Below are 13,256 nucleotides of genomic sequence, written 5' to 3' on the forward strand. Positions count from 1 at the left end.
AAAAAAAAAAAAAAAAAAATTGAAAAAAAATCCTTACCTGTTAGAGATACATAATGAGGTATTTATAGGTAAAATGATATTTCCTTTGCATCAAAATATGCAGGAAAATAAAAAGTTAAAAAGGAGGCAGGATGGAAGAAACAAGGTATTCAAACTGCGTTATGGGTGATAGTGGTTCACTATATTTTTCTTTCTACTTTCATGTTTGTTTGAAATTTCTACAATAATTTTTTTTAAATTAATAGGTTCTCAGGACAGATCCAACCCACAGAAATGTCTGGATTGTACTCAGTTTAAAAAAAACAAAAATGGGCTGGGTGTGGGCATGCTGGCTCATGCCTGTAATCCTAGCACTTTGGGAGGTTGAGGTGGGAGGATCACCTGAGGTCAGGAGTTTGAGACCAGCCTGGCCAACATGGTGAAACACCGTCTCTACTAAAAATACAAAAATTATTCAGGCATGGTGGCACGTGCCTGTAGTCCCAGCTACTTGGGAGGCTGAGGCAGGAGAATCACTTGAATCTGGGAGGCAGGACTGGAGTGAGCCGAGATCAACAACGAAGAGGATAGAAAGGAGTATGCAGTTTCCCACAGTTCCTACTCCTCCAACCGTCTTAGAACCTGGGCTACTCCCATATCTAAATCACCTCTTCCTCAGGAGGCACTTGACCTTGTAGGTTAACATGAACTTTGTATGACAAACCATTATAATTGACCACATTCACTATGTCTAAACAGGTTAAATCACATTTTTGGTAATCAGTAGCTCTTTCATTCCTTAATAAGCTGCTTAGTTTTGTTCTTTCAATGGCCAGAAGTGAATCCCTACCTTAAGCCAGTAGTTTGTGCCACAGGACAGGGGATTACAAGTGAACAACCTGTTACCTCCACTGAGGAACAACTCCAGCTTCATGCCCCGTTGCCTTCAGATCAGTAATGTCTTTGCTGAGACATGCACTCCGTTCCTGAGAGATGAGACAGTCTCCACATCTCTCTGACCTGTGCATGGCTGCAGACATTGACCCTCTGCTCTTGTTCTTGGGGCTAAGAGGGTCTCTGTGAAGCTCTAAAGGCTTTTGAAATTTATCACACATACTTGAGGATACTGTCAAACAATTATCTGAAACAGTATAGTAATGCAGTTTAGCACATGGGATCTAGAATCTGTTCCTGGATTTAAACACTAGCTCTGTCATTTAATCTTGCTGTGCCAGTTTTGTTATTTGTAAAATGGGTTATTCTGGCAATTAACCTCAGAAAGATGTTCTGCAGATTAAAGAATATAACATATGCAAAGTACTGAGAACAGTGTCTAGAGCATGGTATACACTCCACACTTTTTTTTTTTTTTTTTGAGACAAAGTCTTGCTCTGTCATCCAGGCTGGAGTGCAGTAGTACCATCTCGGCTCACTGCAGCCTCCACTTCCTGGGTTCAAGCGATTCTCATGCCTCAGTCTCCCAAGTAGCTGGGATTACAGGCGCACACCACCACACCCGGCTATGTTTTTTGTTTTTTTTTTTTTAGTAGAGACAGGGTTTCACCATGTCGGCCAAGTCTTGAACTCCCGACCTCAGGTGATCCATCTGCCTTGGCCACCCAAAGTGCCAGGATTATGGGCATGAGCCACCGCACCCAGCCTTCACTCCATACCCATGAACTGTTATGACTATTATTTTCAACTACAGCAGAAGCTCTGCACCAAAATATAATAATGCCCATGCTTCAACAATGTCAACAGTACTTTAATATTAATTCTAAGAAAAGGTTACACTGAACTAGATCAATAACATAAGAGCTACTCTGTAAACAGCTTCCTTTCTTTCACTGGGTAAGATGACTTCTTGAGTTATAGTTGTTAATTTGAAAGCATGTCAAAAATCACTGAGAAGTCAAAATTGCTAATTTTTCCAGACCTTTCTTTGTCAGACACACTTGCTTTAGCAATTACTTAATCCAATAATGACAACTGAAAAGACTCATACAACGTATACAAGAGAGTACGGGGAAAAATTCATTGCATGATTGTGCGAGTGATTTACAACCTTCTTCCTTCAAAGAAATCCTTTAAGGTCATTAAAAGGGGTCATGTAATTTTAAGGTATTATAATGAAGACAATATTCCCAGTGAAGATTAATCCAGTAAATTATCAAACTAGTGTCAGAAATTACAAAACAGGCTTTCTGGAAGTAAACTCTAAAGATGAAACAGAAGTTTCAATTTGAGTCAAAATAGTGACAGTGGTTGCTGAAGGACTGGAACTCTCTGAATTGTAAACCGGGTGAAGGGTATGCTTCTGTATATAATCAAGATGAAAACCACTTTGCCTAGTAGAGCTAACCATTTTCAAGGAAGTCTCAGTATAAAAATTAACCAAAATGTAAAAGTATCTAAAGGACTCAATAGTTCTCATAATTAAAGCAAAAAGACATTTAGTAAATTTTCTTTTATCTTTTTCCATATTCTTTTATCATTTAGAACAATATTAGAGAACTGATTGATTTGATATTTTGTTGATAATTAATTTTAGTTCCTGTTGTTTTGATAGTTTTTTTTTCTTTTTTTTTTTTTTGAGATGGAGTTTCACTCCTCTTGCCCAGGGTAGAGAGCAATGAATGGTACGTTCTCGGCTCACTGCAACCTCCGCTTCCTGGGTTCAAGCGATTCTCCTATCTCAGCCTCCCAAGAAGCTGAGATTAAGGTGCCACCATGCTTGGCTAATTTTTGTATTTTTAGTAGAGACAAGGTTTCACCACGTTGCCCAGGCTGATCTCGAACTCCTGACCTCAGGTGATCTACTCGCCTTGGCCTTCCAAAGTGCTGGGATTACAGGTTTGAGTCACTGCACCTGGCGTGATAGTTATTAATACTAGAAATGATAAATTAAACTAAGAATCTTTATGTCTGATATGAGGTAAACATGGTAATTCTAAAATAATATTACACTTTTTATAGACTTGAAACAAATTCTAACACATAGCATTGTGGTTTTTAATTTTAATTACTTTACTGATTCTGATTTGCTCTTCAAATATATTCCTTTATATAAAGATGCGATCTGTATCCAAAAAAGTAAGCAAGTTTTGAGCAACATCACAGTTTTGGTTTTACCGATTTATGTAGTAGCCATCTTGTTTGCTGCGTGCTAAATATTCTATAACAAAACACTGTTTCTGTAGCGGGGAGATGAAAGTCTACCTTGCTTTGCTCAGGAACTCAGTGGCTGCTACTACGACAGCTTTGTGTTTTAGTGGTGAGGTGACAGTGCGACAGCAATGCAAGTAATTTCCTTGGTTATACTAGGAATTGGAGAGCCTGACAAAATCAGATTGGCAGAAGCATTGGTAGCAATAAACAGAAGCTTCTCATTTTTACTTAAAATTTCAAAAGCTGTCCTGATTTCTAATTTATTGGCCTTGATTACAGGCCTGTAAGGAAATAATTATTTAAATGACCACCAGAATTAGTCTGAAGTTGTTGATTTCCTCTGGCTTAAAAAAAAAAAAAGTCTTACCAGAAACTGTGTTCTCTGAAAAACAAAATAACTGTTTTCCATACTTAATGTCAACCTAAAACCAATGAATGAACAAATGAACAAACAGATAAAGACAAATACAGAAAGAATAATATGAAGACATCTGTGTGAACATTAGTCATTTAAAATAAAGAAAAAAATCAGAGTAAGAACCCTTATCATTCATTAGATTGAATAAACACTGCCACCCCGGCCCCAATCCATTATAACACCTATGAAATGGAGGAACACAGTAATCAAAGCCTTGCAAAGATACACTGGAAATAATGTGCAGGGCAAAATCCAAAGAAAACTTTTTTCTCTTTTAAAAATATAAGACTGTGGCTGGGCGTGGTGGCTCACGCCTGTAATCCCAGCACTTTGGAAGACCATGGTAGGTAGATCACGAGGTCAGGAGATCGAGACCATCCTGGATAACACGGCAACACCCTGTCTCTACTAAAAATACAAAAACTTAGCCGGGAGTGGTGGCACATGCCTGTAATCCTAGCTTCTCGGGAGGCTGAGGCAGGAGAATATCTTGAATGCGGGAGGTGGAGGTTGCTGTGAGCTGAGATCGCGCCATCGCGCCACTGCACTCCAGCCTGGGTGACAGAGCAAGACCCCGTCTCAAAAAAGAAAAAAAAGAAAAAAAAATGATTGCTTATAGCAATGACAGAAAAAGCTATATTGTTGTGTTTATATTATAACATATACAGATGTAATATATATGACAATTAACAGAACAAATAAGCGGGAGGAAAAGGAGCAATACTGTTGTATTTTACCAGAATGAAGGCATTATTAATCTTAAGGCAATTATGTTAAAGATGCATATTGTAATCTCTAGAATAAATCACTAAGACAGTAACTTAACATTAGGTAGCTAAAAAAAAAAAGTCAACAAATGCCCTTCCCCTTACTCACTGTGTTCCAGCCAGGCCTGCTTAAGCAGAGCTCTTCACTGCCTCAGGGCTCAGGGCTTTTGCACAGGGACTCCTTTCCCTGGAATCGCCTTCCTTGGCTGTCTGAATCACTGCTAAGGTCTCAGCTGAAATGTCACCTTCTACAGGAGGTCTTCCCTACCATCGTCACAGCAACTCCTTCTTATTCTCTATTCATAGCCTTTTACTTTGTTCCATCATGCTATTTGTCACTGTCTGAATTTATGTATTTGTTAAGTTTACATCTTCTGTCTGTTTCTCTCATTAGACTTCATTAACAAAGAAAAGAAGCTGGGTGTGGTGGCTCATGCCTGTAATCCCATCACTTTGGGAGGCTGAGGCAGGTGGATCCCTTGAGCCCCAGATGTTTGAGACCAGCCTGAGAAACAGCAAAACCTCGTCCCTACATAAAATTAGCTGGGTGTGGTGGCGCATATGTATAGTTCCAGCTACTTGGGAGGCCGAGGTGGGAGGATCACCTGAGCGCAGGAAGTTGAGGCTACAGTGAGCCATGACTGCACCACTGCGCTCCAGAGAGGGAGAAAAAAGACCTCCTCCAGAGCGAGACATGTAACACATGAGGCTCTCATATAACTGTGTCTTGCATAAAGTAGACAAGTCATAAAATATTTGTTTTTAAAATGCCTACCATTGTACTTCACCTTGATCTAATCTTTTTTCTCATCAACTAGACAAGAAGTTGGCAAACTTCTGTGAAGGGTCAAATATTTTAGGCCTTGCAAACCATACACTGTCTCTGCTGCATATTCTTCTGCTTGTGTTTTCTAACAATCCCTTTAAAATGTAAAAGCTACCCTTAGGGCAGGGCGCGGTGGCGCATGCCTATAATCCCAGCACTTTGGGAGGCCTAGGTGGGTGGACCACTTGAGGCCAGGAGTTCAGGATCAGCCTGGGTAACATGGTGAAACTCCATCTCTACTAAAAATACAAAAATTAGCCGGGCTTGGTGGCGCATGCCTGTAGTCCCAGCTACTTGGGAGGCTGTGGCAGAAGGATCGCTTGAACTCAGGTGGCAGAGGCTGCAGTGAGCCAAGATCACACTGCTGCACTCCAGCCTGGGTGACAGAGTGAGACGCTGTTTAAAAAAAAAAAGCTATCCTTAGCTCAAGGGCCCTATAAAAACAGGCTGACATGGGATTTGGCCCGCAGGCTGTAGTTTTCCAATTTCTGTGCTATGTTACTGTAAGTATCTTAAGGTCAACTCTGAGTTATGTACTTATATCCCCTAATACCTTGCATAGTACTGAGCATGCAGTAGGTTCTTAGTAAACTCAGAACTCAGTTAAGTTGGAGGTAGAGGAAAACAAGAGAAAAAAGTGGTCAAATTTGGTCTAACAGGAATTTTACCAGGGAGACAGGGCCTACAGTCCAGGCTGAATGACTCAAAGGGTCATTTACCAAAGATGTATAGGTAATGTAAAAAGACAGCTTGTCATACAGTCACAAATCTCAACACTCAATTGTCTCCCCTTCCAAGCAGCAACTCTGCTCCCACAGACAGCTGCCTCCTCGTGTGTCTACTTACAGTGCAGCTGACTGGGACCCACGAAAAAAAGCATGTAGTTTTTCCCCAGAGCATTTTTTTTGTTCTGTTACTTCACTTTGCTATCTGGTTCTCTTCCCATGCTGCATTCTGAAAAGCTACCAGCGGATCAGGTGCGGTGGCTCACGCCTGTAATCCCAGCACTTTGGGAGGCCGAGGCAGGTGGATCATCTGAGGTCAGGAGTTTGAGACCATCCTGGCCAACATGGAGAAACCTCGTCTCTACTAAAATTACAAAATTAGCCAGGCTTGGTGGCGCATGCCTGTAATCACAGCTACTCGGGAGGCTGAGGCAGGAGAATCGCTTGAACTCGGGAGACGGAGGTTGCAGTGAGCCCAGATCCCGCCATTCCACTCCAGCCTGGGCAACAAGAGCAAAACTCCGTCTCAAAGAAAAAAAGAAAATAAACAAAAGCTACTAGCTTAAAGGTAACATCTACCTCCCGAGGTAAGCATAATTTGGCAAATATGGAATTGCCTATATAACTGCTATGAAAAATTCTTAGATGATGGCCAGGAAAGTTTCCTAAAAATAGTTTCTGGATGGGAGCAAGTTTCTGATCCTGCTACAGTTCCAAGATTTGAGACATGCTGAAAATGAATGATGTAAGGAAGGAATAAGTGGATGGAAATGCTCTGTGGACACAGTCATGGCCACAGTCCCCACTCCTGGAACTGCTAGAATGCTAGGATGTTGCCGTACCTCCTGAGAGATCCCAGAATCTGTGCAATGCTTTTCCTTAAGGCAATCTGCTTTTTCAAACTCTGGCAAAGTCTGAGGTCAGAGTTGTCTGTCTCAAGAGAAGTGCCTCTTTCCTCTAGCATCCAAAATGCGCATAATTATTGCCAGAAGCTGTCCTATCAATAGCAATCTTCCTGGGCCCGGGGAGAATAGGGAGGAAGGGGAGAACAGAGATGATATTTCATGTCCTGCTGGGTCTTCAACCTCCATGAAGCAGTAGAGGCAGCCACGGGGGAATGGCTCTATTTCCAGGGACTTCCTTCCTCCTTTTCACCTCTTGAGATCTCAGAATAATTCACTGCAATGTTCTTTGTTAAGTCTCTGCCACCTCATATTCCCCTCCCCAACTTCATGGAAAGGAAAAAAAGGAACAAGTGGTCCCTTGGGCATTGTAACCAAGCCAGCAGATGCTTCCAAAGGAAGGTAAGTGTCAGATGTTTAACTGCATGACTAAGTAAAACACATTATCTAACCAAGCTTCACTCTGAGGTAGCAAGTCCTATATTTTAGATAAGAAAAAAGGAAATGGGTGAAAATAATTTATTTAAAGACAGGCTGCGAGTGAGTGATGGAGCAGGAAACAGCATCAAAGTTCCTTGATTCACAGGCAGGGTCTTACCTGCCAGAAGAGCCAAGAGTGTGGCAGTGATGCTAGGAGACAGGGACCAAACAGCCGGGGGAGAACAGGAATAAGAGCCCCAGGAAACACTTTAGAAAAAGTCAATTAAACAACTCCCAAGGTTCTGGGTAGCTGTTCTAACGAGTGCCTGGGGGCTCTATGTTTCTGAAGAAGGTAATTCAAAATGAAATGAAAAGATGACTTTGGGACTCAATTCTGCATGTCTGATTTGGAAAAGCTAAGATAGAAAGGCGGAGAAGGAGCTGTAAGAAATACTGAACACATGGTACCAACGAGAAAATATTCTGTGGGGAATAGACCTTCAAAAGCAACAGCAATAGCTACAATACTGAATGTACTGACAAAAGAGTTGGCAGGAGCTGAGAGGTGAATGTTCTTTTATTCCTGACCATCATTGCAAGTGACAATTTCTTCTTGCTAGCAACCACCAGAATAGTCATCTTTGAGCTGCATGTGGAGAACATAGGTTATAACTGAGCAATGCCATGAAATATATTTTCCCCCTTATTCTGATATGATCTGACATCAACAGAAAGTACAACCACGGCTAGGAGACCAAAGATTCAGGAAAAAGACTTGGGCTATTATGTCACTTTGAGATGAAGGAACTGATTGAAGCATTCATCTTAGTGTTTGCAATTGTCCTGCTGTGATGGAGTTGTCCATAGCCACTCAGGAGGCATGAGACCGTCACCACCATCATTTGAGGTAAGGCCCAGGTCCCTCTTGAGCTGGGTTAGGATAACCACACCAGACAGCTTTCCCAAGTCACAAGAGATATTAATAAATTAAGGAAGCAATCAAGATCTGCCGCTGGGTCATCAGGTTAGAGAAAGAATCACTGGGACCAAGGTGGTAAGGTAAAGTGAATACAGCAAATAGGAAGTGAGATTTCACAAAGGAATTAAGCCTCAGAATGCCAAACCAAAGCACGGATATATAAGGTCAGAATCAAAAGTGGTGGCTGCAGTACCAGTGTTTGGCTCAGATTAGCAGGGCCATCGAAGACAGTGAGCAAAGAGGAGACTGCCAGGAGGCCTTGATTGTGGGGCTTCCTCCTGACCTGGCCCCACACTGTAGGTTATGGTGGTGACAAGGTGCATGACAGCTTGAAAAGTGGTGGTTGCTGGGCAACACCTAAAGGCAGAGGGGCCCATCTCCTTAAAACTGTGGCCTGCGCTCAATGATCTCCATGTGAATTTTACCAAGATAAGGTTTTACTTAGAAGTCTTCTTCTTCCTGCCACCATGGATGTTTTATTGGTTTCTTCCCTTACTATCTATTGGCGCGCAATCAGGTAGAAAAATGAACTGAAGAACTATTTTAACCAAAGCAAATCACAAGGAAGAAGGTAAATCTGCTGCAGAAGAAAAATCCCTTGAAGTCTGTATCTTTATACTGTCTGATGCCTTTGGCTAAATACAGCCGAAGTTATTCCTCCTGCAGTAGTTTATTGAGGCATAGGGTCAGTTCTAAAAGCCATGGGTTTGAGTGAAGTCAATTCAAATCCACTGCTTTTCTCTAACTCAAGCTGGGAAAGCTGGCTCCTTTGCCTTGGCCTGAAGACTGAACATTGTACATACCAAATTACTATAGAATGAAGGTCTCAGTTGACTTGCAACTTGAACCTGACTCCATGGGTCACTGGTTCTCACATAATTAGGAAACAAAAAGACTCTAAATTATCTGTCAAGAGAAAGCTGGGTCGATGCTTACGGATTGATGGATTACTATGTGACAACAACCATTAAGTATGCCTACTATGCAGAAGAACATGAAGAAATGATGTTTGGGATACATGAAAACATTGCCCCATCTTTAAGTTATGTATTACATTTTATCAAAGTTGCAGACTTTTCATTGAATAAGGATGATAACCAAATGGTCACAGCAGGTATGTTTCTAATAATCCCAAAGTCTTGAGGCCTGATACTGAAAACACAATGTGAAACAGAAATCTGTTTAGGGTAGGGTTTCTCTAGCTTGGCAATACTGACATTTTGCGTTCAATAATTTTTTATTTTTTTTATTTTTTAAATTTTTTTTGTGCGGGGCTGTCCTGTGCATTGTAGAATGTTTAGCTGCATCGCTGACCTCCACCTATTAGATGCCAGCAGCAAATCCCCACCCCCTCAGTCATAACAATCAAAAATGTCTCCAGGCATTGCCAAACATCCCCTGAGGTGCAAAATCACTCCAGTGGTTGAGAACCACTGGTCTAGAGATATTTTCTCTTTAATATCCCACAATAAATATATATATATGCTACAGTAAAAGGAACTGAGACAGGACACAAAAGGTTCTAGCACTGATCGTTACATGTGGTTTCCGACATTTAGAAATGTATGCTGACATGCTGACAGCAAAAGTATACTCACTGTGTACAAGAAAACAAAAATCTTTCCACATCAGCAGCAGAGTGAGTTTTGTAAAGCCTTCTGCATCGTATTCCACGACACCTCTAAGTAATAAAAACATACACACACAAACAAAAAAAAACCCTCATAAAAATAAGGTATAAAAGCAATAAAACCAAGTAAAGAATATATTCGTGAAGTCAGGGTTATTGACTCTGAGACGGGTTTAAGGCAAGTGAGGATTAAAGCAGGAAGGGTCTGGGGTTTGGAACGACAGTATCTGGGTTTAAGTCACAGCTCTGCCACTGACTATCTACTATGACCTCAGGCAAATCACTTAACCTTTGCAGCCTTAGTTTCCTTATCTGCAAAACAAGCATAAAAATATTTGCAAAATTCATTACAGGGTTGTGAAAAACAAATAAGATAAATCATAAAATACTACACAAATGTTAGTTATTACATTAATTATGAGTAGAAGGACATATTAAGAAATCAAGTCAGCAATGACACTATAATGCCAAATGTCAGCATACTACCTGTACAGTGATTGTTAAGTCTGACTTTCACTGGGCACTACACAGTAATATGCAATGACAGTATTAGTAAATTTAGTATTATATATTACTTTTCTTCTTGAGTTGGGTTAGGGTAATCACACCAGACAACTGTGTCCCCTTTCACTGTGTTCCCCTGTCCTCCCCACTGGGCTCAAGGCAAAATAGCAACATTAGATGGGTGAATGCTGGATTCAGGAAGGGAGACGCATATTTCATGTGTCAAAAGAGAACATCCCCTGACCTCTGAAGGGGCCAGGTGCAGTTCTGTAGGCTCACCTCATCCATTTCCCTTAAGAGCTGAGCACCTGGAGGATGTCGCCATAATGGGACAATACTAACCACACTAAGGACAGATATAATTTTCTTTCTCATCCATACAAGGAGGACTCTGATGTTCTTAGAGATGTGATATCCCTGACCAAACCAGGCCAATCAGATCACTGATATTGATACCTTCCCAGTTTAAGTTGGAAGGAACAGTTACACTCCTTGTAAAGGAAAAAGAACTAAGATACTGAAGGGTAAGTGATCTGCTAAAAAATGGTTGGTATATCGTTCCGATCTTAAAGTTGATAATTCTTTAGTTTATATTTCTATGAATTTATTTATTTATTTATTTTTGAGACAGAGTAGGCTGGAGTGCAGTGCTGCAATCTTGGCTCACTGCAACCTCCGCCTGCCAGGTTCAGGTAATTCTCCTGCCTTAGCCTCCCGAATAGCTGGGATTACAGGCACCTGCCACTATGCCTGGCTAATTTTTTTAAATTTTTAAATTTTTTTAAGACGGAGTCTAGCTCTGTTGCCCAGGCTGGAGTGCAGTGGCATGATCTCGGCTTACTGCAACCTCCATCTCCCGGGTTCAAGTGATTCTCCTGCCTCAGCCTCCCAAGTAGCTGGGATTACAGGTGCCCGCCACCACACCCAGCTAATTTTTGTATTTTCAGTAGAGATGGGGTTTCACTGTGTTGGTCAGGCTGGTCTCAAACTCCTGACCTCATGATCCACCCACCTCGGCCTCCCAAAGTGCTGGGATTAGAAGCGTGAGCCACCGCGCCCAGCCTAAGTTTTGTATTTTTTAGTAGAGACAGGGTTTTGCCATGTTGGCCAGGCTAGTCTCAAACTCCTGACCTCAGGTGATCCGCCCACCTTGGCCTCCCAAAGTGCTGGGATTACAGGCATGAGCCACTGTGCCTGGCCTCTCTATGAATTTATAATTAGCCCAATAATGTTATAGTGCTGATATCAATACTTTTTAGATCCTGCATCCCACAGGCAAAGACAAGTATGTAATCCATTTTAGCATATTACTGTTCTACATGAATAATAAAACATACAGAAAAAAAGTATATTTAAAAAGTGAGATTTGAAAGCAAATGTAAATGTAGTTTTCATATTTTTCTTGTACTCCAATAGAGTTAGCTGTGTAACTTTTGCGGTGTGTGTACTCCATTTTGGAGGCCACTGTGCTAGCTTCTTCATGTTCAATTATATATACTAAAGATAATCTTACTTAAAAATAAGAAGATCAATGGTATTATTTATTAACCACTATTTGTATCAAAAGTACTTTCTCAAAATGTTCACAAACAAAGCTGAAAAAAATCTTAAGTATTAAAGACTCATGTGAGAGACAGTCATACTGTTTGGTTATTGACACTTCTACTTTGGAGAAATGAAAAATTCCATTATGGGAATGAGAAAAATGTCTTAAAATTGGTTTGAGGAGTCAGAAATTTTCTTATATCCCAGAGGGTGACAAATCATTTTCTTGGTTTCATCTTCTCTTTCCTATTCCTAATTTCCTTTTATCCTAATTTCCTTATTTAAAATTTTAATTTTGTGTTACTAGATATATTTATATATTTATAAGCCTTCTCTGGAATAAGGTGGGCTACCATCAGACCTCTAAAACCCTTAGTGCCTAGTTCCCCACAACGGGTAGAATGTTCCACCTTCTAAAGATCGTGAGGAAAACACATTCCCTGTCCCACTGAGCAAAGCCCAAGGAGAAGCTTGATCGGGCCTCTGACTGACTTAAGGAAACAGGGCTGCAGGGCAGCATGGCCACAGGCAGCCAGAAGGAAAGGGCAAAGGCACAGGGATGGAGCAGCCAGAGGCGCCCATGGTGTCACAGGCTTCCTTCTCCTCTCTCGGTGCTTGCTTTCAACTCCTAACCTCGAGTGCGAGCCACAGCTTTTGCATCGAATGCTGGATTTCCTCCCCAGATCTGTGTGGCACTGTTGGCAGTGGAGTCCTATCAGGAGGCCTGAGTCCTGGGGAAGTGGGGTTCCTGCCCTGGCTCCACTTCTTCTAGGGGTGTGACTTCCACTGGGTGACTGAACTTACCACAATTTCAGAGCTTCTTCCACTAAATGTGTCAGTGATGACTGCCTGGTTCACCCCATGGCTACTGTGAGGGCACGGAGGTAAAAAGTGCTATGCCAATTGTAGAGAGTTCTACAACAAGTGACTGTCACCACCATTACTACTGTTGTGTTCAGGGCTGTCCAGGCTGCTGCTCTAGGGAAGATATTTGATTCTACTATTTGCCAAAGAATACCGAAGGGGAAAAAAAAAAAAAGGGATCCTGGGAGCTTTGGTATAAACAGCATACTAAAAAGGATCAAAGTAGCATTAAAAAGGTATCATGTGAGGCCGGGTGTGGTGGCTCACACCTGTAATCCCAGCACTTTGGGAGGCTGAGTTAGGCGGATAACGAGGTCAGGAATTTGAGACCAGTCTGGACAACATGGTGAAACCCCATCTCTACTAAAAATACAAAAATTACCCAGTGTGGTGGCCCATGCCTATAATCACAGCTATTCAGGAGACTGAGGCAGGAGAATCGCTTGAACTCGGGAAGTGGAGGTTGCAGTGAGCCAAGATCGTATCATTACATTCCAGCCTGGGTGACAGAGCGAGACTCTGTCTCAAA

General features: G+C 41.6%; 1 protein-coding gene across 1 annotated transcript in view; it reads right to left on the reverse strand.

Moving 5' to 3' along the window:
• The window catches only part of BRE (brain and reproductive organ-expressed (TNFRSF1A modulator)), a 457,102-nt gene that overhangs the window by 84,260 nt on the left and 359,586 nt on the right, over positions 1 to 13,256 (reverse strand). Inside the window, exons 9-11 of the mRNA XM_011956325.1 lie at positions 12,497 to 12,558; positions 12,274 to 12,369; positions 9,783 to 9,865 (exon numbers count right to left, since the gene is read on the reverse strand). Coding sequence (XP_011811715.1) covers positions 9,783 to 9,865; positions 12,274 to 12,369; positions 12,497 to 12,558 — 241 coding nt within the window. The remainder of the gene's footprint in view (positions 1 to 9,782; positions 9,866 to 12,273; positions 12,370 to 12,496; positions 12,559 to 13,256) is intronic.

The sequence above is a fragment of the Colobus angolensis genome, unplaced genomic scaffold (genome assembly GCF_000951035.1).
Source record: "Colobus angolensis palliatus isolate OR3802 unplaced genomic scaffold, Cang.pa_1.0 Scaffold413, whole genome shotgun sequence".
Taxonomy (NCBI): domain Eukaryota; kingdom Metazoa; phylum Chordata; class Mammalia; order Primates; family Cercopithecidae; genus Colobus; species Colobus angolensis.